The following is a 21,046-nucleotide window of genomic DNA, read 5'->3' on the forward strand; positions in this document are numbered from 1 at the left end:
CAACAGATTTAGAATTTTGTTTTAAAGAAAAAAATCTGAATTACATCAGATGTAAGAACAGGATGGAATCCTGTTCTTACCCCCAGCATAACTCAAATAAACTGAAAATAAAATCTAGATTGCTTGTTTGCTTTACAACTTGTATGCAAATCTACATGTTATAAAATAAAAAAATAATTATCAGTCGCAAAATTATAGACTGATTACACTGATGCTACTAGTGTAAAACATCAATGCCAAACAAAAATTTATAAATCAAATAAATGTATATTTAGTTCATAAAAGTAGATACTTTCATTTTTTACTTACAAAATAAAACATTTTTAGGATTTAAAAAAATCTAAAATTAACTATTTTTCTAATTTTTTGTTTGTTTTATATAAATTTAAAAACGTACCAAAAATTGTCCTTTTTTATTAATGCTCATTTCATTTCTGTTTCTGATATGAATTCTCTTAAGCATGAAAATATATCCACTGAGAAATATGTAACTTTATGTATTATTCAGTTTGAAAGAGAAGTTTTGTAGATCGAAAATCTGCATGTAATTTAAAAGCTTATTACTAAGGTACAGTTTATTTTTTTAGTTTATGTGAGTACTGAGCTTTTAGTGAATGTTTTTATTATAGTTACAGTCCACATCTATTAAAGTGATTTTCTTGCAGTAGAATTAAACTTTTAGATTCAAAACATTTTCTTTTAAATTTTAATAAGACATTTTGAAAATAGATCATGTAAAACAATAATTAACTAAATAACTTATAATAAATCATTAGTAACAACAGATAGTTATGTAACATTTAACAACTTAATCTGTTCTCTTTAATGAATTTGAAAGACATTACTTCTGAATTTTTTTACATAAATGAATCAACTAACACTTTCAGTGTGAACACTGACTGGTTTTATTTCTTCTTGCATCACTAGTGAAGCAAGAAGAAAGCATTTACTTATTTAAGTTACATACATAAATCATTTATAATTTAATATGTTTTGAAATTATTTGTTTTAAAGTTAAAAAGTGATTAATTTTAATGAAAGTAAAATAAATGGCTTATTTTAAAAATATGGTTATAGTAAAAGGATTAAAATTTTCTTCATCCTTTTTTTATATTTCACTAAATTAAAATGTTATTTTAAAATGAATTGTTAGTTTAATATAAAACATTAAAGCTTTAATTAATTTTTTTTAATACTTTTTCAAATGCATCATAATGTTATTTAATTGAAAATTTATAATTTTTGTAACTTGCAGAGTAAAAAGATTTTTCCCTAGCAATAATTTTGGGTAGTGGGCATGAAATGTTGCTTATAGTGTAGTTGTAATCAAACTGTACATTATTAACAACAACTTTTGACATTAATTTATTTTCTTCAGATTATCAAATAAGAAGTCATGACACCCTAACATTCAACTTATCAAAAAAATTGAAAGCAACAAAAAGCTGTCTTTCTGAAAAAGTAATACTGATTACAGTTAAGACAAAACTCTGTATCTAAATCCAATTCCATATTAATAATATTACGCAAAATTATTACTATCTAATCTTTAAATTAAATAATCAAAGATATGGTTATTAAACTTTGATATTTTATAGAGAACCTATTTGAAATTTAGAGTTCTTTTACAGACTAATAAATTTATAAATACTTTTTTGTTTATTTAAAAAAATTAATGTACAACAAATTTGAGAACTGTAAAAATAGGCATTTCATTTTATTTTCTTTATTGCAATTTATTATAGTTAAGTTGTTGTAATCCAATACCCATAGACCATTTTGATCCTTAACCAATGCAATAATCCTGGACGGACCCTACCATATTCTATAAGCATTATATAATTTCATCAATCTATTTTCTTCTTAGTCTGTCCCTTTCTCTTCTTCCAATCATTTCATACGTAAGGATCTCTTGATGTCTGATCTTTCTTCTATTCTTGTCATGCACCCTATCTACTTCATCAACAAACAATTACTTAATTGCATTCAAATTCTATTAAATAAACTACCTTAGTACAGAATATTGAGATAAGACATATCTTACTTTAATTTATATGTATTATCTCAATATTCTGTACTAGACGGTTTATTTAATAGAACTTAAACGTAATTTAACAATATAGAGGAATAATATAAATCTTAAAAATATTAATTGCAGTAAAATAATTACTTAATTGTCCATTATAGCAAAACAGAACAATATATTTTTTTTACAACAAAAGGTCTAAATTCAAAACTAAGTGAAAATTTTGATGTATAACTATGAGAATTTACCCTGTATTTCTTCTGCAGTAAATTTGTAATTTAATTTTATTAGTCTATGATTTTGCAACAATAATAAATAATACTCCAAAAAGAGAATATGTTAATATAACATGAAGACTGCACAAAAAAGCTACTGGCCTCATTTCAGGAATTTTTTGAAACTTGCCATATTTCTAATTTTTAAACAAAAAACTGATATAATAATAAAATTAAAGTATATAATTATGTATTTAACTATTGAAATAGAAAATTAAATAATTGCACCACATATTTTATAATGTAATTTTTCTTCAATAATAGATCATTTACAAACTTTTTTATTATCAGAGACTGTGACGGTTTTTACAATAAAAATATTTTACAGGCTATAGATCTATAAGTAACACATGCGCAAATACATTTAAATATGACAATTATGTAATTATACATACAATTATTATTCAAATTAAATTCAATTTAACTATGATTATAAACAAACATAAACGGCTGATTAATAAATAAATAACAGAAAATAAAACATATAACAATCAATAAACCACTGAATTAATCTGCTACCAGTTAAATGACAACCATGTGAATTTGAATACTTAAATAATTCAGTAAGAATAAAAAAATTTAACAATCATGCTTTCTCTTTAATCATTCACTTAATATCAATTTTATACAGATTTATATAATGTAAATAATTAACATAGTGTTTAAAATGTTTCACCATCATCACAATCAGCAGTATCATGACCAAAAATTTCACAATTATCACAGTAAGGTCTGACAAAACCACGTGGATATGTTTGTTGTTGTTGTGGCACTGGAGAGCTGGATGATTGTGTTGGACAATCTTCGGTATCATGAGCATCAAAAACATCACAAATATCGCAGAATAAACGTGGAGCAACAGTGCATGTTTTTATACCATTCCTGAAAAAATTGGAATTCAAAATATAATATAACCATGATAAACAAATAATCAAATTATATTTATATAAATATAACTTAATATCTTTACGAGGACTATATTCAGCAACAATATTTAGTGAACAGAAGACTAGCAACAATTTAATAATGAACAAAACTTGAAAATTTGAATTAGATTTGCTTTTACAGATGATCATTACATATACTATTAAGGATATAAGTGATAAGAATAACAATCCAATATAATTAAAATGTTTTTATAAAAAAGTACAAATACATAATACTTAACACATAGTATTTTTTTTTTGTCTTCAGTCATTTGACTAGTTTGATGCAGCTTTCCAAGATTCCCTATTTAGTGCTAGTTGTTTCATTTCAGTATACCCCCTACATCCTACATCCCCAACAATTTGTTTTACAAATTCCAAACGCTGCCTGCCTGCACAATTTTTTCCTTCTACCTGTCCCTCCAGTATTAAAGTGACTATTACAGGATACCTTAATATGTTGGCCTATATGTCTGTCTCTTCTTGAAACTATTTTTTCAAATGCTTCTTTCGTCATCGATTTGCCGCAATACCTCTTCATTTGTCACTTTATCCACCCATCTGATTTTTAACATTCTCCTATATCACTATATTTTAAAAACTTCTACGCTTTTCTTCTCAGGTACTCATCAGGATCGTCCAAGTTTCACTTCCATATAAAGCAATGCTCCAAACATATATTTTCAAAAATCTTTTCCTGACATTTAAATTAATTTTTGATGTAAACAAATTATATTTCTGACTGAAGGCTCGTTTCGCCTGCACTATATCTTTAGTAATTCCACTTCCCAAAACGCAAAATTCTTCTACCTCCATAATCTTTTCTCCTCCTATTTTCACATTCAGTGGTCCATCTTCATTATTTCTACTCCATTTCATTAAATTTGTTTAGTTCTTGTTTATTTTCATGCAGTAGTCCTTGCGTAGGACTTCATCCATTCAATTCATTGTTTCTTTTACATCTTTTTTACTGTTGGTTAGAATTACTATACCATCAGCAAATCGTAGCATCTTTATCTTTTCACCTTGCACTGTTACTCTAAATATAAATTGTTCTTTAACATCATTAGCACCTAGTTCTATGTAAAGATTAAAAACTAACAGGGGATAGGGAACATCCTTGTCGGACTCCCTTTCTTATTGTGGCTTCTTTCTTATGTTTTTCAATTATTACTGTTGCTGCTTGGTTCCTGTAAATGTTAGCAACTGCTCTTCTATCTCTATATTTGAAACCTATTTTTTTTTAAAATGCCGAACATTTTATTCCAGTCTATGTTATCGAATTCCTTTTCTAGGTCTATAAATACCAAGTATGTTGGTTTGTTTTTCTTTAATCTTCCTTCTACTATTAATCTGAGGCCTAAAATTGCTGCTCTTGTCCCTATACTTTTTCTGAAACCAAACTGGTCTTCTCCTAACACTTCTTCCACTCTCCTCTACATTCTTCTGTACAGAAGGCTAGTTAAGCTAATTGTTCTGTATTCTTCGTCACATTTATCCGCTCCTGCTTTCTTTGGTATCATGACTATAACACTCTTTTTGTAGTCTGATGAAACTTCCCTTTTTCATAAATACTACACACCAGTTTGCATAATCTATCACTCACTTCCTCACCTGCACTGCGCAGTAATTCTACAGGTATTCCGTCTATTCCAGGCGCCTTTCTCCCATTCAAATATTTTAATGCTCTCTTAAATCCAGATCCCAGTATTGTTTCTCCCTTTTCATCCTCTTCAACTTCCTCTATAACACCATTTTCTAATTCATTTCCGCCGTATAACTCTTCAATATATTCCACCCACCTATTGACTTTGCCTTTCGTATTATAAATCGGTGTACCATCTTTGTTTAACACATTATTAGATTTTAATTTATGTACCCCAAAATTTTCCTTAACTTTCCTGTATGCTCCATCTATTTTACCAATGTTCATTTCTCTTTCCACTTCTGAACGCTTTTCTTTAATCCACTCTTCTTTTGCTAGTTTGCACTTCCCATTTATAGTATTTCTTAATTGTTGATAGTTCCTTTTACTTTCTTCATCACTATCATTCTTATATTTTCTACGTTCATCCATCAGCTGCAATATATCGTCTGAAATCTAAGATTTTCTACCAGTCTCTTTTTTCCGCCTAAGTTCGCTTCTGCTGATTTAAGAACTTCCTTTTTAACATTCTCCCATTCTTCTTCTACATTTTCTATCTTATCTTTTTTACTCAGACCTCTTGTGATGTCCTCCTCAAAAATCTTCTTTACCTCCTTTTCCTTAAGCTTCTCTAAATTCCACCGATTCATCTGACACTTTTTCTTCAGGTTTTTAAAGCCCAATCTACATGTCATTATCATTAAATTATGGTCGCTATCAATGTCTGCTCCAGGGTAAGTTTTGCAGTCGACGAGTTGACTTCTAAATCTTTGCTTAGCCATGATATAATCTATCTCATACCTTTCAGTATCGCCTGGCATGTGTATACTCCTCTATTATGATTTTTAAACTGGGTGTTCGCAATTACTAAATTATACTTTGTGAAAACTCTATAAGTCGGTCCCCTCTTTCATTCCTTTTGTCCAGTCTGTGTTCACCTACTATAGTTTCTTCCTTGCCTTTTCCAATGCTTGCATTCCAATCTCCAACTATTATTAAATTTCCATCTCCTTTTATGTGTTTAATTGCTTCGTTAATTTCTTCGTATACACACTATACCTCATCATCATCATGGGCGCTCGTAAGCATATAGACGTTAACAATTGTTGTCGGTTTAGGTTTTGATTTTATTCTTATTACAATGATTCTATCACTATGCATTTTTAAATACTCTACTCTCTTCCCTATCTTCTTGTTCATAATGAAACCTACTCCTGCCTCCCCATTATTTGAAGGTGAGTTAATTATTCTAAAATCACCTGACAAAAAGTCGTTTTCCTCTACCCACCGAACCTTGCTAATTCCTACTACATCTACATTTATACTATCCATTTCCCTCTTTAAATTTTCTAACCTACCAATTTTTTTTTAGACTTCTAACATTCCACTCTCCCACTCGTAGAATGTTATTTTTTAATTTTCTGGTGACCCTTTCCTTAGTAGTCCCCACCCAGAGATCCGAATGGGGGACTAGTTTACCTCCGCAATATTTTCCCAAGGAAGGCGCCTCCATCATTGCTATATGGAAATGCAGAGAGCTACATTTTCTTGGAAAAAAAGCAGCTGTAGTTTTCCATTGCTTTCAGCTGTGCAGTACTCAGATGTAAAATAAGAAACTATTAACTTTAGCTTACCACTTACAAAAAGTGTAGTATTTGGGATAAATTAATTTGTAAAACCACTTATAAAATTTCAATAATACTGTGGATAAGAATCAATCAAATTGATATGGAAGGTCAAGGATAAACAATTTATTACCTGCAAATTTTTCTTACTTGAATATCATTGTATGTGAACTGTAAGGCCGACAGATTGTCAACATAGAAAGCTTATGTAGGTTACAATTTGTAAAATTTTGTAAATTTCACATAATACAAATTTTTAATTAACTACATTAATTAATTTAGTTCATTTTGAAAACACATACATGTGTTATGTACACCAAAATTGTCTAGATATGCAGTCTAATCAGGTAGTTGGAAGGTAGCACATAATAAAGGTATTAATATTTTTTATAAATTAGACGTATGGCATAATATGTTTAGGTATTATTTAAACTATTGCATAAAATTGAGAAAATTGCCCTTCATGACAGGTCCGCAGTGAAGTAAACAGTGTCGCATTCGGAGAGGTCTCAACTAATAGGTGTGACTACCAGGCCTCCCCACCTACCGGCTGTATGTCCAGCATGGCAGGTCAGCTCGTATCATCTGAATCGCCTTTTTTTTTTTAATCGTGCGCTTTTCTTGTTGTTCGGCAGTTGTAAGGGGGAGCCCGGCCCAGCTATGCTGTTCCTGGGACCCCATCTGTCTCTTTGAATATATTCTGTTCTGTTCTACCAGTTCTCTATTTACTCGTTAGTGAGCATCATTATATGTTTCTTCTCTTTGCTTCCATGTCTGTCAGGCAATCCAATTCTGGCTTTCCACTTCTTTTGTTCGTAGGAGTAGGGTGATGTACCTTTGTACAGTCAGCCAGTTTTTCCAGTTTCTTATCATGTATGCCATCACGTTTTGTGGTGTCAGTCGATGGATGCTTGAGGCATACTGGGGTTCTGTCCACCTTGGCCAATGAAAGAATGTATGTTCCGGGGTGTCAACCTCACCACAGTATAGGCTATTGGGAATGGCCAAATTTTTTTTTTAATCGTGCGCTTTTCTTGTTGTTCGGCAGTTGTAAGGGGGAGCCCGGCCCAGCTATGCTGTTCCTGGGACCCCATCTGTCTCTTTGAATATATTCTGTTCTGTTCTACCAGTTCTCTATTTACTCGTTAGTGAGCATCATTATATGTTTCTTCTCTTTGCTTCCATGTCTGTCAGGCAATCCAATTCTGGCTTTCCACTTCTTTTGTTCGTAGGAGTAGGGTGATGTACCTTTGTACAGTCAGCCAGTTTTTCCAGTTTCTTATCATGTATGCCATCACGTTTTGTGGTGTCAGTCGATGGATGCTTGAGGCATACTGGGGTTCTGTCCACCTTGGCCAATGAAAGAATGTATGTTCCGGGGTGTCAACCTCACCACAGTATAGGCTATTGGGAATGGTCATCATGTGATTCAGTGGAGATAGTCTGCGAATTCTCCATGGCCTGTTAAAGATTGTGTCATGTGGTAGGACACCTCACCATGTTACCTGTCCAACCATTCCTCTAGTCTAGAAATTAGGGTTTGCATCCATGATCCCTTCATCAATGTTGACCATTCTTCTTGCCATTCTCGTCAAAGTAGTATCTTGGCCATTCTCCTGTCCATACCCTTGCATACTCTCTTTTGATACCTTGCTAGTAAGTGAATGGGTGGTGTCTCTGCTATCACATTCGCCGCATCTTTCGAAATTGTCCGATACTCATACGTTATATGTAAAGTCATTCTTCTCTGCAGTGCAAACAGTTTCTGTTCATTCCTCTTTACATTCAGTTCCAGGAACCAGGCCAGCACTCCATATAATACTATGGCCATGGCCGCCGACATTAACAGACTCCTCCTTGATGCGCGGGGGCCTTTAGTATTTTCCATCATTTTGGCTAAGGTGGATATGATTCATCCATCCTTGTTAGAGACTTCTGTTAGATGTTTAGTAAACTTGCCAGAGCGTTCAAACCACACGCCTAAGTATTTAACGTGTGGGGACTCCATCACTCGCATTCCATCTACCATAACTGTGAGTCGGCGTAGTCTCCTTCAACCAGCGATGGTTAAGATCAAAGTTTTATTTGGAGTTAAATGCCTCAGCCATTCACTTACTCATATACTGCAATGGTGACTGCGGTTTCCACGTTGTCTTCCATATAGCCTGCCACCTTCATTGGCAGGTCATCTGCGTACGAATGAGACGTCTGCCGGGAAGGTGAGGTGGAGGACCCTGTCAAAGGTGATGTTCCATAGCACTGAACTAAGGACAGATCCCTGGGGCACTCCCCTCCACACTTGGCAGCCCACACCCCCTTCTTCTGTGGACAGTTAGCTCTCTGTTTCGTAGGAAGTTGAATAAAACTGTTCTGAGACAGCTGTTGATGTCTCGCCTACTGAGATCTTCATCTATGGTCTTCCAGGGGATGCTGCCAAATGTGTTTTATATGTCCAGGAACCAGGAGGGGAATCTTCCTGATCCTCCATGTGACTCCCATTAAAACCCAACATGACTAGTAACGGAGGGGGAAGGGTGGCGACTGGAATGTTACTAGGTGGGTGTCTTCCCCTACGGGGTTGGGATGGTCCTCCATGTGCCAGACCGTCTGCTCGCTATCCATTGTGCCACCGTGCAGAGGGCATCCACTGTTGATTTTCCTTTGATGAAGCTGAATTGTGAGGGAGAGAGCCCACCCCTGACGTTCTTAATCCTTCCCATGTGTTCCAAAAACATTTTTTCAAGCAACTTGCTTAGCGTCGGGAGCAGGGATATCGGCCAATAGCTCTGTTCTTGTTCGTCTGCTTTTGGCTTCAGTATGAGCAACTGTTCCTTTTTTCCATTCCGCTGGGATCTTTCCATCTATCAGCATTGCATTAAAGGTGTCCAGTATTATCTGTGGATGGGCTCCTCCTAGTGCCTTCACTAGTGTCACAGGTATTCCATCCGGGCCTGGACTGTTTTATGGTTAATCTGCGTCACAGCCCGTTGCAGTTCAGCTATTGTGAACTTGAGACGATCAAGGCCGATGGGTGCGATTGCCACATCTTCTAATTCTTCAAACAGTGTTTCGATCGCTCTTTCAGCTTGCAGCTTCAACAGGAGGGGAAGCGCTGTTTCGAATTTCTTCATAATAATTCTGTATGCTTGTCTCCAAGGGTCGTCATCGAGTTCTCGCACACACTTCTGCTAGCCGTCCTGTTTTGACTCTTCAATCTTACTATTGAGCACCTTTCTCATGGTCTTGTATTCTACCTCTGTTGTCTCTACCTCTTTGGGTCGGTTTCGTTTGGCTCGTTGTAACTTCTGTTTGGCGCCCCTGGCTGCCTTACGTAGATCCTTAATTTCTGGTGTCCACCAGTAAACCCTTCTCAATTTTTTTTTGGCATGGGTGTAATTTTTCACTCTCCTCCATCATTACCATCAGTAAGTCTTCTTGAGGTCTACTGTCTGTTCTTCTCATCCTTTCCCTCACTGAGTCTGCAAAGATGGTTCTTTGCCTCTTGTTCGGTATCCATCGTATGCGGGTAGGTGGTTGTCGACATCCCCGAGGTTTACTGTAAAGAGTATCGCTAAATAGTCATTGAGAAATTCATGTTCTAGGATCTTCCATGTAGGGCCATGTTGTACCAGTGTGTCTGTCATAGCTGTTAAGTCCAGGATGGAGCCCAGGCCGCGTCCTGTGAAAGTGTGGCCGCCGGGGGTGTTCAGTACTATTAGCCCGTTTGAGTTCAATAGCTCTGCAAGACGGTATCCTCTGCCTGTCAATCGGTTGCCTCCTAGTTCACAGCACTCAGCGTTGAAGTCTCCTGCAATTATGAATGGTTTATCATTTCTACGAATCAATCCTTACAGCGTCTCTAGGTATCTGTCAAAGTCAGCCCTGTCGCAATTCAGGGAGATGTATCCGACTATTAGAACACAGTCTGTCAGGATGAGTGAGACAAAGCCCTTATTCTGTTATATAGTGGTCACCGCGAAGCGGCTCGAATAATTCCTGATCACCACATCTCTATTGGTGTCATTCAGCCAGCTGTCCGCTTCTACTAATCTCTTATCTGTTTGGTTCAAGAAAGTAGAAAGTTCTAAAAGTAGAAAAAAAACAAAAAAATTTTGTTTATCTAGCAAGGCATTAATGTAAGATATGAAAGAATGTTTTGTATGAATTTGCATGACATTTTTAAATATAAAAGGCAAAGTTAAATAGAAAAATATAATCCAAAAAAACTACAATGAAATTGTAAATCGTACAGTAAGTCTCGTAGCTATCATTTCTTCCGCTCAAAAACAAAAATCTCTGTAATATAAATAAAACTGTTTTTAACAAAATGATACTGATATCAATAAAGGTATGATACTACATTTCTATTATCAAAATCTGTTATTAATTTAGAATTTTGTTTAAAAAAAAATACATGTTAAAAATATATAATAGGCAACAGATATACAATAGATAATAAACAATGCATTCCATATAATATGCAAAAAAATAGAAAAATTTGTTACAAAACTCTTACTGGCCTGATTCCATTCATCAAACAAGAAATAATCATAAGAATTGTATTATTTCTATAAATGTGATATGTGTTACATTAACCGAATACCGAAACCGAATACATATAAATTGAATAACCGATTGAATGAATTTCTCGGCTAATTTTTATGTTGATAGTCATATCATACACTTCATACCAAATTTTTCCTTTTATAATAAAACTAGTATACGACCTTCACAAATCGAAGATCCGTGATGTAATTGCACTTATTACTTTGTAAGTGTAACCCTCGATTTTTGTCGTATCTGTGGACACACTTTTTATATCATTATTAAATGAACTTTTTTTTATTTTTCCATCACTTAGTACATTCTAATTGTAGAGTAAAAATTTTACCAATCGAATTTAATTCTGTTTTATGTAACAAATCTTTGTTGCCACATTTGCAACACTGTTCTACTGTTCGTTTTTTTGTGTTTTATTAGCAGCTATAATCACTTGTAAACTAATAATTTTATTTTTTTTAATGAAGTGATGGGAATTAAAAAAATTGTTTCATCTTCAGTACTTTCAATTACATAACAGCATTTACTATTAAAACAAGCTGTGATATATTTTCTTTTAAATTTTATTATTTCAAGTACACTATCAAGATGTAAGTATGCTATTCTAAGATGTATTTTTGTATGCTAACTAGTACTATCAAGTACTGCTACCGAGCGGCATGATTCATAAGCCCACCTTTTGAGGAAAAAGTGACATATTCGAGTCCTGCAGTTCATCAAATGGAAGAAAAAATGTTGTCTAACAAAATTTGAGGTATTTTTTAAAAGTATTCTTTATTACAAATCTAATTGAATTGAGATATAATATTTTCATGCTTATTTAAAAAAAATTTTTCCCATTTTCATTTCACTTTTAGGTTAGATCATGTTTAGAACTGTAAACATAGTTTGCTGACTTCGCCGTGCTGTGGACTCTTATCATTGACTTCGCCATGTCGTTCAGTTCTGTGGACTCTTACCGGCGAAGTTCTAACAAACTTCTTGATAATGTTTTTATACTTATGTTGATTTTTTAAAGGTTCATTGAAAAAATGTAAAATTAAAATCTATTTTTCAAGAATAAAATCTCTGCTTAAAAAAACAAAAACACTGAAATAATGCAAATATGATGTTGCTTAAACTATGTTTTACATGTCTTAGCTCAAAATAGTATCCGGTTTAGCTGATTATATTGTTATATCTTGTTTATAAATAACAAACATTTTAAACAGCTTGAAAAGTTGCCTACAAGCAAGGCGGAATAATTTCTTGACCTCCAAAATTATTATATTTTTTATGTAAATCAACACTCTGCAAGAGAAACTAACAAAATTTAATTGGTTGTCAAGATGGCCTGGCATGTTGGTAAGTACTTTCAAGTAAATAAATAGCAGATATAAGTAAGATCTTTATCACATAAATGTCTACATCTAATTAAACTAAATTAATGCTTATACAATTAATTAATGCTTTCTGAAAGTATTTACATTGTTCATACATTTTCTCACATAAACACTAAAATGATCAAATTGAGATGATGGGCACAAATTGAAACAGAGGATTTTTTTGCAATAGTTATGTATGAAATCTAAAAATTACATGTAAATACAGACAAATCTTAGAAATTATTTACATAAGTAAGATTTTTTATACATACACAGCATATTCGCAGCATATTGCATCAATACAAAATATACTGATACACAATATATATATTACATTTAAATATTATACGTAATATGATATACAAGCTCTCATAATAAAGTAACGAGAATTTTTTAAATGTACACACTGTATCTTGTTAATTGGGTTAATATTTTTTTCTGTACACTAATAATTCTGTCAGTATTGTACATGTTAATTTTTTAATTTTCAGCAGCTACAATGCTTAGTTTGAGATTGAAGGAAAAAGCAAGATGTACTTCAGTGTGTTTGGTGATTTTTTATGTGTCATGTGTTAGATCAAAGAATTTGTCTGAAATTTTGTGTTAAAACAGAATTAAGTGCAGCACAGTGTTCAAAATGTTAAAGAACACCTTTGGCGGCAATCTAATATCCCAACCACAAGTTTATGAGTGGTACAAACAATTTCAGGAAGACCGAGAAGACATTGAAGATGACACAAAGTCTGGGCGTCCTAGCACATGAATCATTGATAAAATATCAAAAAAGTTAAAGAAATTATGCTTACTGATAGCAGAATCACCATTAGAGAAGTTGCCGAAGCAATATGAATTTTATGTGGTTCATGCGAAGAAATTTTTACTAATGTTTTAAGCATTATTTGTTTAATCTGTTTTGAATGTTATTTGCCAAATATGTTTTGAAACTGCTAATTTTGAACAAAAACTCCATCATATAACCATTACTGAACAAATGCTTACTGATGTCGCTGATGACCCAGACTTACTCTCTAATGTGTCATAACTGTGATAAAACAAGGGTGTATGGCTATGACAAGAAAAAGGCTCAATCATCCCAATGGAAATTTTCTGAGGAGCCAAAAGCAAAAAAAAAATCACGTCAACAGCAATCAAATGTGAAGGTCCTTGCTCAATGTTTTCTTTCATTACAATGTAACTGTTCATCATGAATTCCTACTGCACGGTTGTACAATCAACAAGTAGTACTACCTAGAAGTTTTATGCAATTCGTGTGAGTCAATCTGGAGAAAATTACTCCAACTTTGGAAAAACAATTGGTTGATTTTGCACCTGCATACACCAATTTACTTATCCAACAGTTTGTGCTGAAACATAACACTGCTGTGATGCGATGCTGCAACCACCCTATTCTCAAGACATGGGTCTTTGTGAATTTTTCTATTTATAAACTAAAAAGACACTCAAAGGATATATATTTTTTAACAGCACATGAAATAAAGGTGAAATCGCAAGCCAAGCTTAAGGTGATATACAAAGAGGCATCTCACCATGTTTTTCAAACTGGAAGCTATGTTGGCATAAGCTTATAATTTCACAGGGAGACTACTTTTAAGTGATGGTATAAATATTGAAAACTGAACAAATAGTTTTGGAGAAATTAACAATTCTTTATACTTTTTGATCAAACCTCGTATATACAATATAATACATATATATGCTATATGTAACATGTACATATACTAGTCAGTCAGGGCTCATTTCGCTTGCCCCAGTGTCTAGCCATCACCCTCAATACGTTTGTTATCATTGTGGTAGTAAGAATATTAAATATTACACAGATACTCATTAAAGAAAAAAGAATTAGTCACTTTCCTTCATTATATTTCTGTTGCCATGGTGATTAAAAGAAAAACGCTAACAACAAAATGAATGTAACTGTAAAAAGTGAAATTGGAACCAAAACCATTATATACAATAGAGACATTATGTATACTGACATTATGTATAAACGAGCCTTCAGTAAGAAATATAATTTGTTTACATCAAAAATTAATTTAAATGTCAGGAAAAGATTTTTGAAAGTGTATGTTTGGAGTGTCGCTTTATCTGGAAGTGAAACTTGGACAATCGGAGTATCTGAAAAGAAAAGATTAGAAGCTTTTGAAATGTGGTGCTATAGGAGAATGTTAAAAATCAGATGGGTGGATAAAGTGACAAATGAAGAGGTATTGCGGCAAATAGATGAAGAAAGAAGCATTTGGAAAAATATAGTTAAAAGAAGAGACAGACTTATAGGCCACATACTAAGGCATCCTGGAATAGTCGCTTTAATATTGGAAGGACAGGTAGAAGGAAAAAATTGTGTAGGCAGGCCACGTTTGGAATATGTAAAACAAATTGTTAGGGATGTAGGATGTAGAGGGTATACTGAAATGAAACGACTAGCACTAGATAGGGAATCTTGGAGAGCTCCATCAAACCAGTCAAATGACTGAAGACAAAAAAAAATGTATACTGTGGCAAAATTACAATTATAATTTTTATAAGCATATGTAACTTTAAACAGTATTTGAAAAATACTATATAAAATTAATTACCTGATATCTAGTAAAATTATTCTAGTACATAAAATTCATATAAAAAATTATTAACAATTTATGCACATTTTAGAGAAATGAAATTAATTAATTGGGTATAACAGGGAAATATTAAAAAAACTTATAAATTAACAAAAGCCTGAAAGGTATCACAAACATTTTGTGATAATCTATAAAACATTATAGAAAGATTCATACCAGTTATGATAAACTACAAAAAATACAAGGCATACTCATAAAGTAAGGGCTGTCGGCTTATATTTAAATATTCGTGGGTCTGAACACAGTTTCACACTTGCAGGACCATCTATCAGCTATTTACAAAGCCACTGCAGTTGTTTTGATTTAGTAGTCATTTACCTGCTGGTGAATGCAGATCGCAATGTCCATGACAATTGTTTCTCCTGCCAGTTGTGAAGTGTGTGCTGTGATTCCATTTTTTGTGCAAAAGAATCTTCAGTTGCTGAAATTCATCGGGAGTTGTGCCTAGTGTATGGAGCTACAGTAATGAGTGAAAGAAATGTTAGACAATGGTGTCGAGACTTTAAAAATGGCCACACAAATGGCATGCTGAAGAGCAGAGTGGCAGGTCCAGTATTCAGACAGATGAAATCGTTAAACCAATGAACCAAAAACTACGATGTGATTGGCAATTGACAATTAGTGCTCTGGTTGATGAATTTGAATTTCTGCAAATTGGGCACACCTCTATCTATACAACTGTCACAAAAAAAGCTCGGATTCAAATTGTGTGCAAGGTGGGTAACAAAAATGGTCACCGACCAACAAAAAGAGAATGTGCAGTGGACAAGCATTTTTGGACCGCTATCAACAAGATGGAGATGATTTGTTTTTCCACACTGTTACAGGCGATGAGATGTGGATATCCTACACCAATGCAAAATAAAAAAAAAACAGTCAATGCAATGGCGCCATTCAAGTTTTCCAAAGCGGTAAAAGTTTAAGCAATCTCCATACTGAAGTCTAAAAATGTTGGCTACCTTTTTTCGGGACGAAAAGGGCGTCATTTTGGTTGATTTCATTGAATGTGGATAAAAAATTACAGCCAACGTGTACTGGAAAATGCTCACCAAACTGAGACGTGCAATCCAAAATCAACGATGCAGGAAACTGTCATCCGGTGTAATCCTCCTTCATGACAATGCGTATCCTCACACCTCTGCCTTAACCAAGAAGATTCAAGATTTTCGTCGGGAACCTTTTGACCACCTTCCATATATTCCTGACCTTGCACTTAGCGACTACTTCCTCTTCTTGCATTTGAAAAAGTGGCTTGGTGGACAATGGTTTGAAAACAATGATGAACTTAGACTGCTGTTGTCAACTGGTTCAATTCCCAGGCAGTGAACTTCTATGCAGAGGGGTTAAAGAAACTGGTGCAGCATTATGAAAAGTGCTTAGAACTGAATGGCGATTATGTGGAAAAATGAAGTAGATATAGAGTAAGTAAAAACCTTTTCTCACGAGTTAAGTTTTATTAATGACCAAACCCTTACTTTATGAATATGCCTTGTAAATTTGATTGCTAATAGATTTCCTCTGTTTTTTACATGAATATCAATCAAGAAATGAAGCTCATTTATAATTATAAAGTTTTAAAATGACAAACAAAACTAAATTTTAACAACCAACATTTTTATTAACTAATTGTATGGCAAATATAGACTCTTATGATACTATGTAAATTTATATTCATAGTATTTTTAATTGACACTGTCCCATTTGACCAAACTAAATCAGTTTATATATTCCAGAGGCAATGTGTTAGTTTGGTGATTTTCTTCAACACATAATGTTGGTGATTTTCTTTAACACATAATTTGTTTTGTTTGTTCTTCTGAAGACCAGATTGCAAATTTATGTTAATGCAATGTATATTTTTGTTTCCTCATCTTTTATTTTTCTTTATTTAATTTTGTATAGAATGTATCAATGAGTATTATGTTATCTGTGCTTATATTTGTTATGTGTACTAGGAATTTTGTAATTTGAGCTTTTGGTGGTACTCAGGTGATATGGGTATGTTGAGAATAATCACTAGTAAGACATAAATATCACCAATCATATTCAGTGAAGTAAGGTGAATTAGCAGGCAAAGGAATACATCCAAAGCAGGATATTTGTATAACTCAGGAAAATTTACAAACTTATATTTTACATTAACAAGCTTAACGGTTAAACATTTTCTTAATAATTCAATTCTGAATACTGCAATCGGGTACTACTGCCATCTTACAAAAATTAAAATTGAAGTGACAAATTTTATGAGCAGTTGTTTTCAAAATCTCTGAAAAACATGGTCCTGAACAAGACAGTATACCGGGCAGGTTGTCTGTTCTCTACCAATCACACCTTTTCCTTTATTATTTCTTCTCTATTATTGATTCTATTAGTATAGGTTTGACCCTGCTGTTCTTCATGCTGAGGGTCCCAGGAGTGAAGCTCTAATTCATCCTTGGTATATGGTAGGGATCAATTCAGGAACTCTGTTTCCTATCTAGAAATTGCACAATAAGCTTACTGACTGAAGTACATGCTGTAAAACTGGGCCTAATCCAAAAAATTGTTTCCTTAATGAAAACTGTAAGTATATCAGCAATGAAGACTCATAATATTATGTTTCTTTTAAAAAATTAAATGGAAATAAATCTGATGTATACACCACTTGACTTCCTTGTACGTCTATTAAATTACATATACGCATTTTTTTAAAATGAAAAGTACGTAAAATTTTATTTCATTAATAACTTCTGATATTTTTTTTAATTTTTATTGTTATTATTGTAATTTTTTTACAATTAGAAGCTAATAATTATTAATAAATCAATATATTTAAATTATAAAAAAAAAAGTTAAAAAAAAGGAGATGAAGTCAGATTTGAAGCGATGTGCCTTTCCCCTTATAAGATCCAGTTTTCCTCAATTAAAATTTTAATTGACTATAACTCCGGAACCAATGAAAATAAGTACCGCTTATGGTATAGTGTTTAAAAGCTCAATGAGGGCTAATTACTGCAGTTAACAAAATCCAAAAAAATTTGGATTTTGGGATTTTTGGACACTTTTGGTCTAATTGATTGTTTTCAAAAGGGGAGGCGCACAACTAGATAAGACAACTCCAAAAATCCAAAATTTCAACAATCTATGGCTAATCGTTTTTGAGTTATGCGAGATACATATGTACGTACAGACGTCACACCGAAACTAGTCAAAATGGATATTTCTGTTGAAATCTGAAAACTAAAATTTTTCGCAATCACAATACTTCCTTTACTTCGTACAAGGAAGTAAAAACAATCATAACATAAATTTTTTACATAAATTTAAAAAAAAAATTTAAAAAAAAACCAGATATCTTACAAATTAGTTTCATCATGCTCTCCGGTCTCCAGTTTATGAATTCTTGTTTGTAAAACATCATTTTTATTTTGTAGATCAACTATTATCGAATTAAGGAAATCAATCTGACCATGAAGCATTTCAGTGTCATCAATTTCTTTAACAGCAGCTTCACCTAAAATGAAATAACATTAACATTTAAACAAATACACAGACACACCCACCCACACATTGTTATCGATGGCAGGTTTCAGCCAGTATAACATTGACAACTAACATATGTCAAAATATATTGTATTCTGAAATACCTTGTTTTATTACCACAGAAGTCAAATTGCTTACTGAACTTTTAACAACTTCAAAACAGTGCTTCATACTCAACTTACATTAAAACTGCAGCAACTCTATACAGCATTGAAATGGAAATGATTTAATGCACTACTCCAATTAAGAGATCTAAATTTAAAAAACAGATAGAATTATTAACTAAAGGACATTAGTTTTTTCTTTTTCTGTTCAGCCTCTGGAATCACCGTAAGGTATTACTTCAAAGGATGTATGAGTGAAAATGAAGTGTACTCTTTGTACAGGTCTCAGGTCGACCATTTCTGAGATGTGTGGTTAATCGAAACCCAGCCACCAAAAAACATTGGTATCCACAATCTAGTAGTATTCAAATCCAGTAGTATTCAACTGCCTTTACTAGGATCTGAACCTTACAACTCTTGACTTTGAAATCAGCTGATTTGCGAAGTCACATTGACCACCAGACCAACCCGATGGGTTAAAGTACATTAGTTACTATTTAAAAACATTACTCTGTAACGTTAACATCATAAAAGGTTAGAATGTGTTGTCAAGATTCATGCTGTGTCCCATACCTGATATAATATTACTAATTCTCAAAAGTGTTTTTGTTAATACTTATTAGCTGTTTTGGCATTCAAAAAAACAACTGAACAAAGTGAAATTCTTGGATCATTTTGAACTTTGCCATTTTATTTCTATTCATGACATCTTTCATACCAATTTGATATTCTGAAAAAGGTTAAATTTAATTTTTCAAAGCACTCTTTTGTCCAAGAAATAAAAAAAAAAATTGAAGGTACAAAGAGCGGCTAAAATGTAATGCAAAGTCCAGCAAAGAAATAAAATATAGCATAAAAGTACATTTTATTTGCTACAACAAACCTTTTATATACTTTTCCATGCAGTCACCATTTACAGATAAAGATTTCTCCCAACAGTGAACTGGTTTTCAAATTCAGTCGATGAAGAATGCTGGTGGTCTTTTCTTAATCCACCTCACTGTGTCATTCAGTTCATCATCCGTGATGAAATAAATACTTTTAATAAGTGAAAATCGCAGGTGCCAAATTTATAGTGAGTATGAAGGGTGTGGAATAGTTTAAATTTCAACTTCACAAGAGTCTCAGTGGTTGCGTGCAATGTGTGTGGCCAAGCATTATCGTGTGTCAGAATTATCGGTTCAATAGATTGTCAAAACACAGACATCTCTTAAAGTGTTTTAATGTCTCCATATATTGCACAGAATTTACAGTCAACTCGGCTTCCGCATAATCAATTGCGTAACATTTTTAGAATCCCAGAACACCTTCAAGAGAATATTGCAGAGGGTTGTGTTTTGATTTTTTTGATTGTGATGATATATAGTGCTGGTATTTCAAGCTCTGCTGTTTTTCTTCTGGTTTGTAATGAGGCACTCAAGTTTCATCTTCTATCAGATTATTGAAAAGGAAGTCATCTCCCTCATCAGAGTAACGTTTCAGAAGCTGTTTGCAACATTCCTTTTGTTGTTTGTTCTATTCTATGAATCTGTGAGGCATCTGCCAGGAACAGATCTTACAGTAGCTCAATTGTGCAATAATATGTCTTCTCAAGTGCCTAACTGGGTGACAATACATTGTTGTGTAATACAACAGTGATTTTGAAAAAATTCATCCGCATCCTCCATCCTTTTGGTGCTTCTCAACAGTCATAAAAACCAGTCGATTACTGGGAGGTTATCCTCAATATTTGCTTCACCGACTTCTAATTCACAAAATTCTATTTCCCACCAACTCACAATACTTCAACAGTTGCATCACCATAAGTTACTTTTAGTCAATGATGAATGTCACAAGCATTCACTTTTTCCACTGTTAAAAATTTGATCGCTGTGTGATTTAGATGCATTTACATAACAGGCATACTTGATTCCATAATAATGGGGACTGACAGAAAATGAGAGTGCATGGGTCAACAAGTTTTGGAATGTTAGTCGTAGGGAAATTCCTAGTAAAGGCAGTTACTTTTATACAGATCTGAATACTAGATCGTGGATACCAGTGTTCTTTGGTAGTTGGGTTTCAATTAACCACACATCTCAGGAATGGTCAACCTGAGACTGTACAAGATTACACTTCATTTACATTCATACAAATCATCCTCATTCATCCTCTGAAGTAATACCTTACGGTGATCCTGGAGGCTAAACAGAAGAAAGTTGTAGGAAAATGAAATTACAAGATGCCAGGACTGTCGTTGTATGTGGCACTTTATTCTCCTGTTATGCATTACATTTAATCTGTCTCTCACATTATGAAGAGAACTTGTTATTCCTTTACAGTTTCAAAGATGCTATTACTTGTACTCATATTAGTTACTG

The 21,046-nt window shown here is 33.2% G+C and overlaps 1 protein-coding gene across 10 annotated transcripts in view; it reads right to left on the reverse strand.

The window, feature by feature from the left end:
* Window positions 1-1,070: 1,070 nt before the first annotated feature.
* Window positions 1,071-21,046, reverse strand: part of LOC142324224 (uncharacterized) — a 229,709-nt gene continuing 209,733 nt past the window's right edge. For 3 of the 10 annotated variants that reach the window (XM_075365040.1, XM_075365041.1, XM_075365043.1), the window contains exons 19-20: window positions 18,400-18,553; window positions 1,075-3,183 (exon numbers count right to left, since the gene is read on the reverse strand). In XM_075365040.1, the coding sequence (XP_075221155.1) occupies window positions 2,964-3,183; window positions 18,400-18,553 (374 nt within the window). In that variant the 3' untranslated portion in view covers window positions 1,075-2,963. Of the gene's footprint in view, window positions 3,184-18,399; window positions 18,554-21,046 lie in introns of all 10 variants that reach the window. The other 7 variants (XM_075365046.1, XM_075365047.1, XM_075365050.1 and 4 more) reach the window with 5 other exon arrangements.

This window comes from Lycorma delicatula, chromosome 4 (genome assembly GCF_047948215.1).
Source record: "Lycorma delicatula isolate Av1 chromosome 4, ASM4794821v1, whole genome shotgun sequence".
NCBI lineage: Eukaryota > Metazoa > Arthropoda > Insecta > Hemiptera > Fulgoridae > Lycorma > Lycorma delicatula.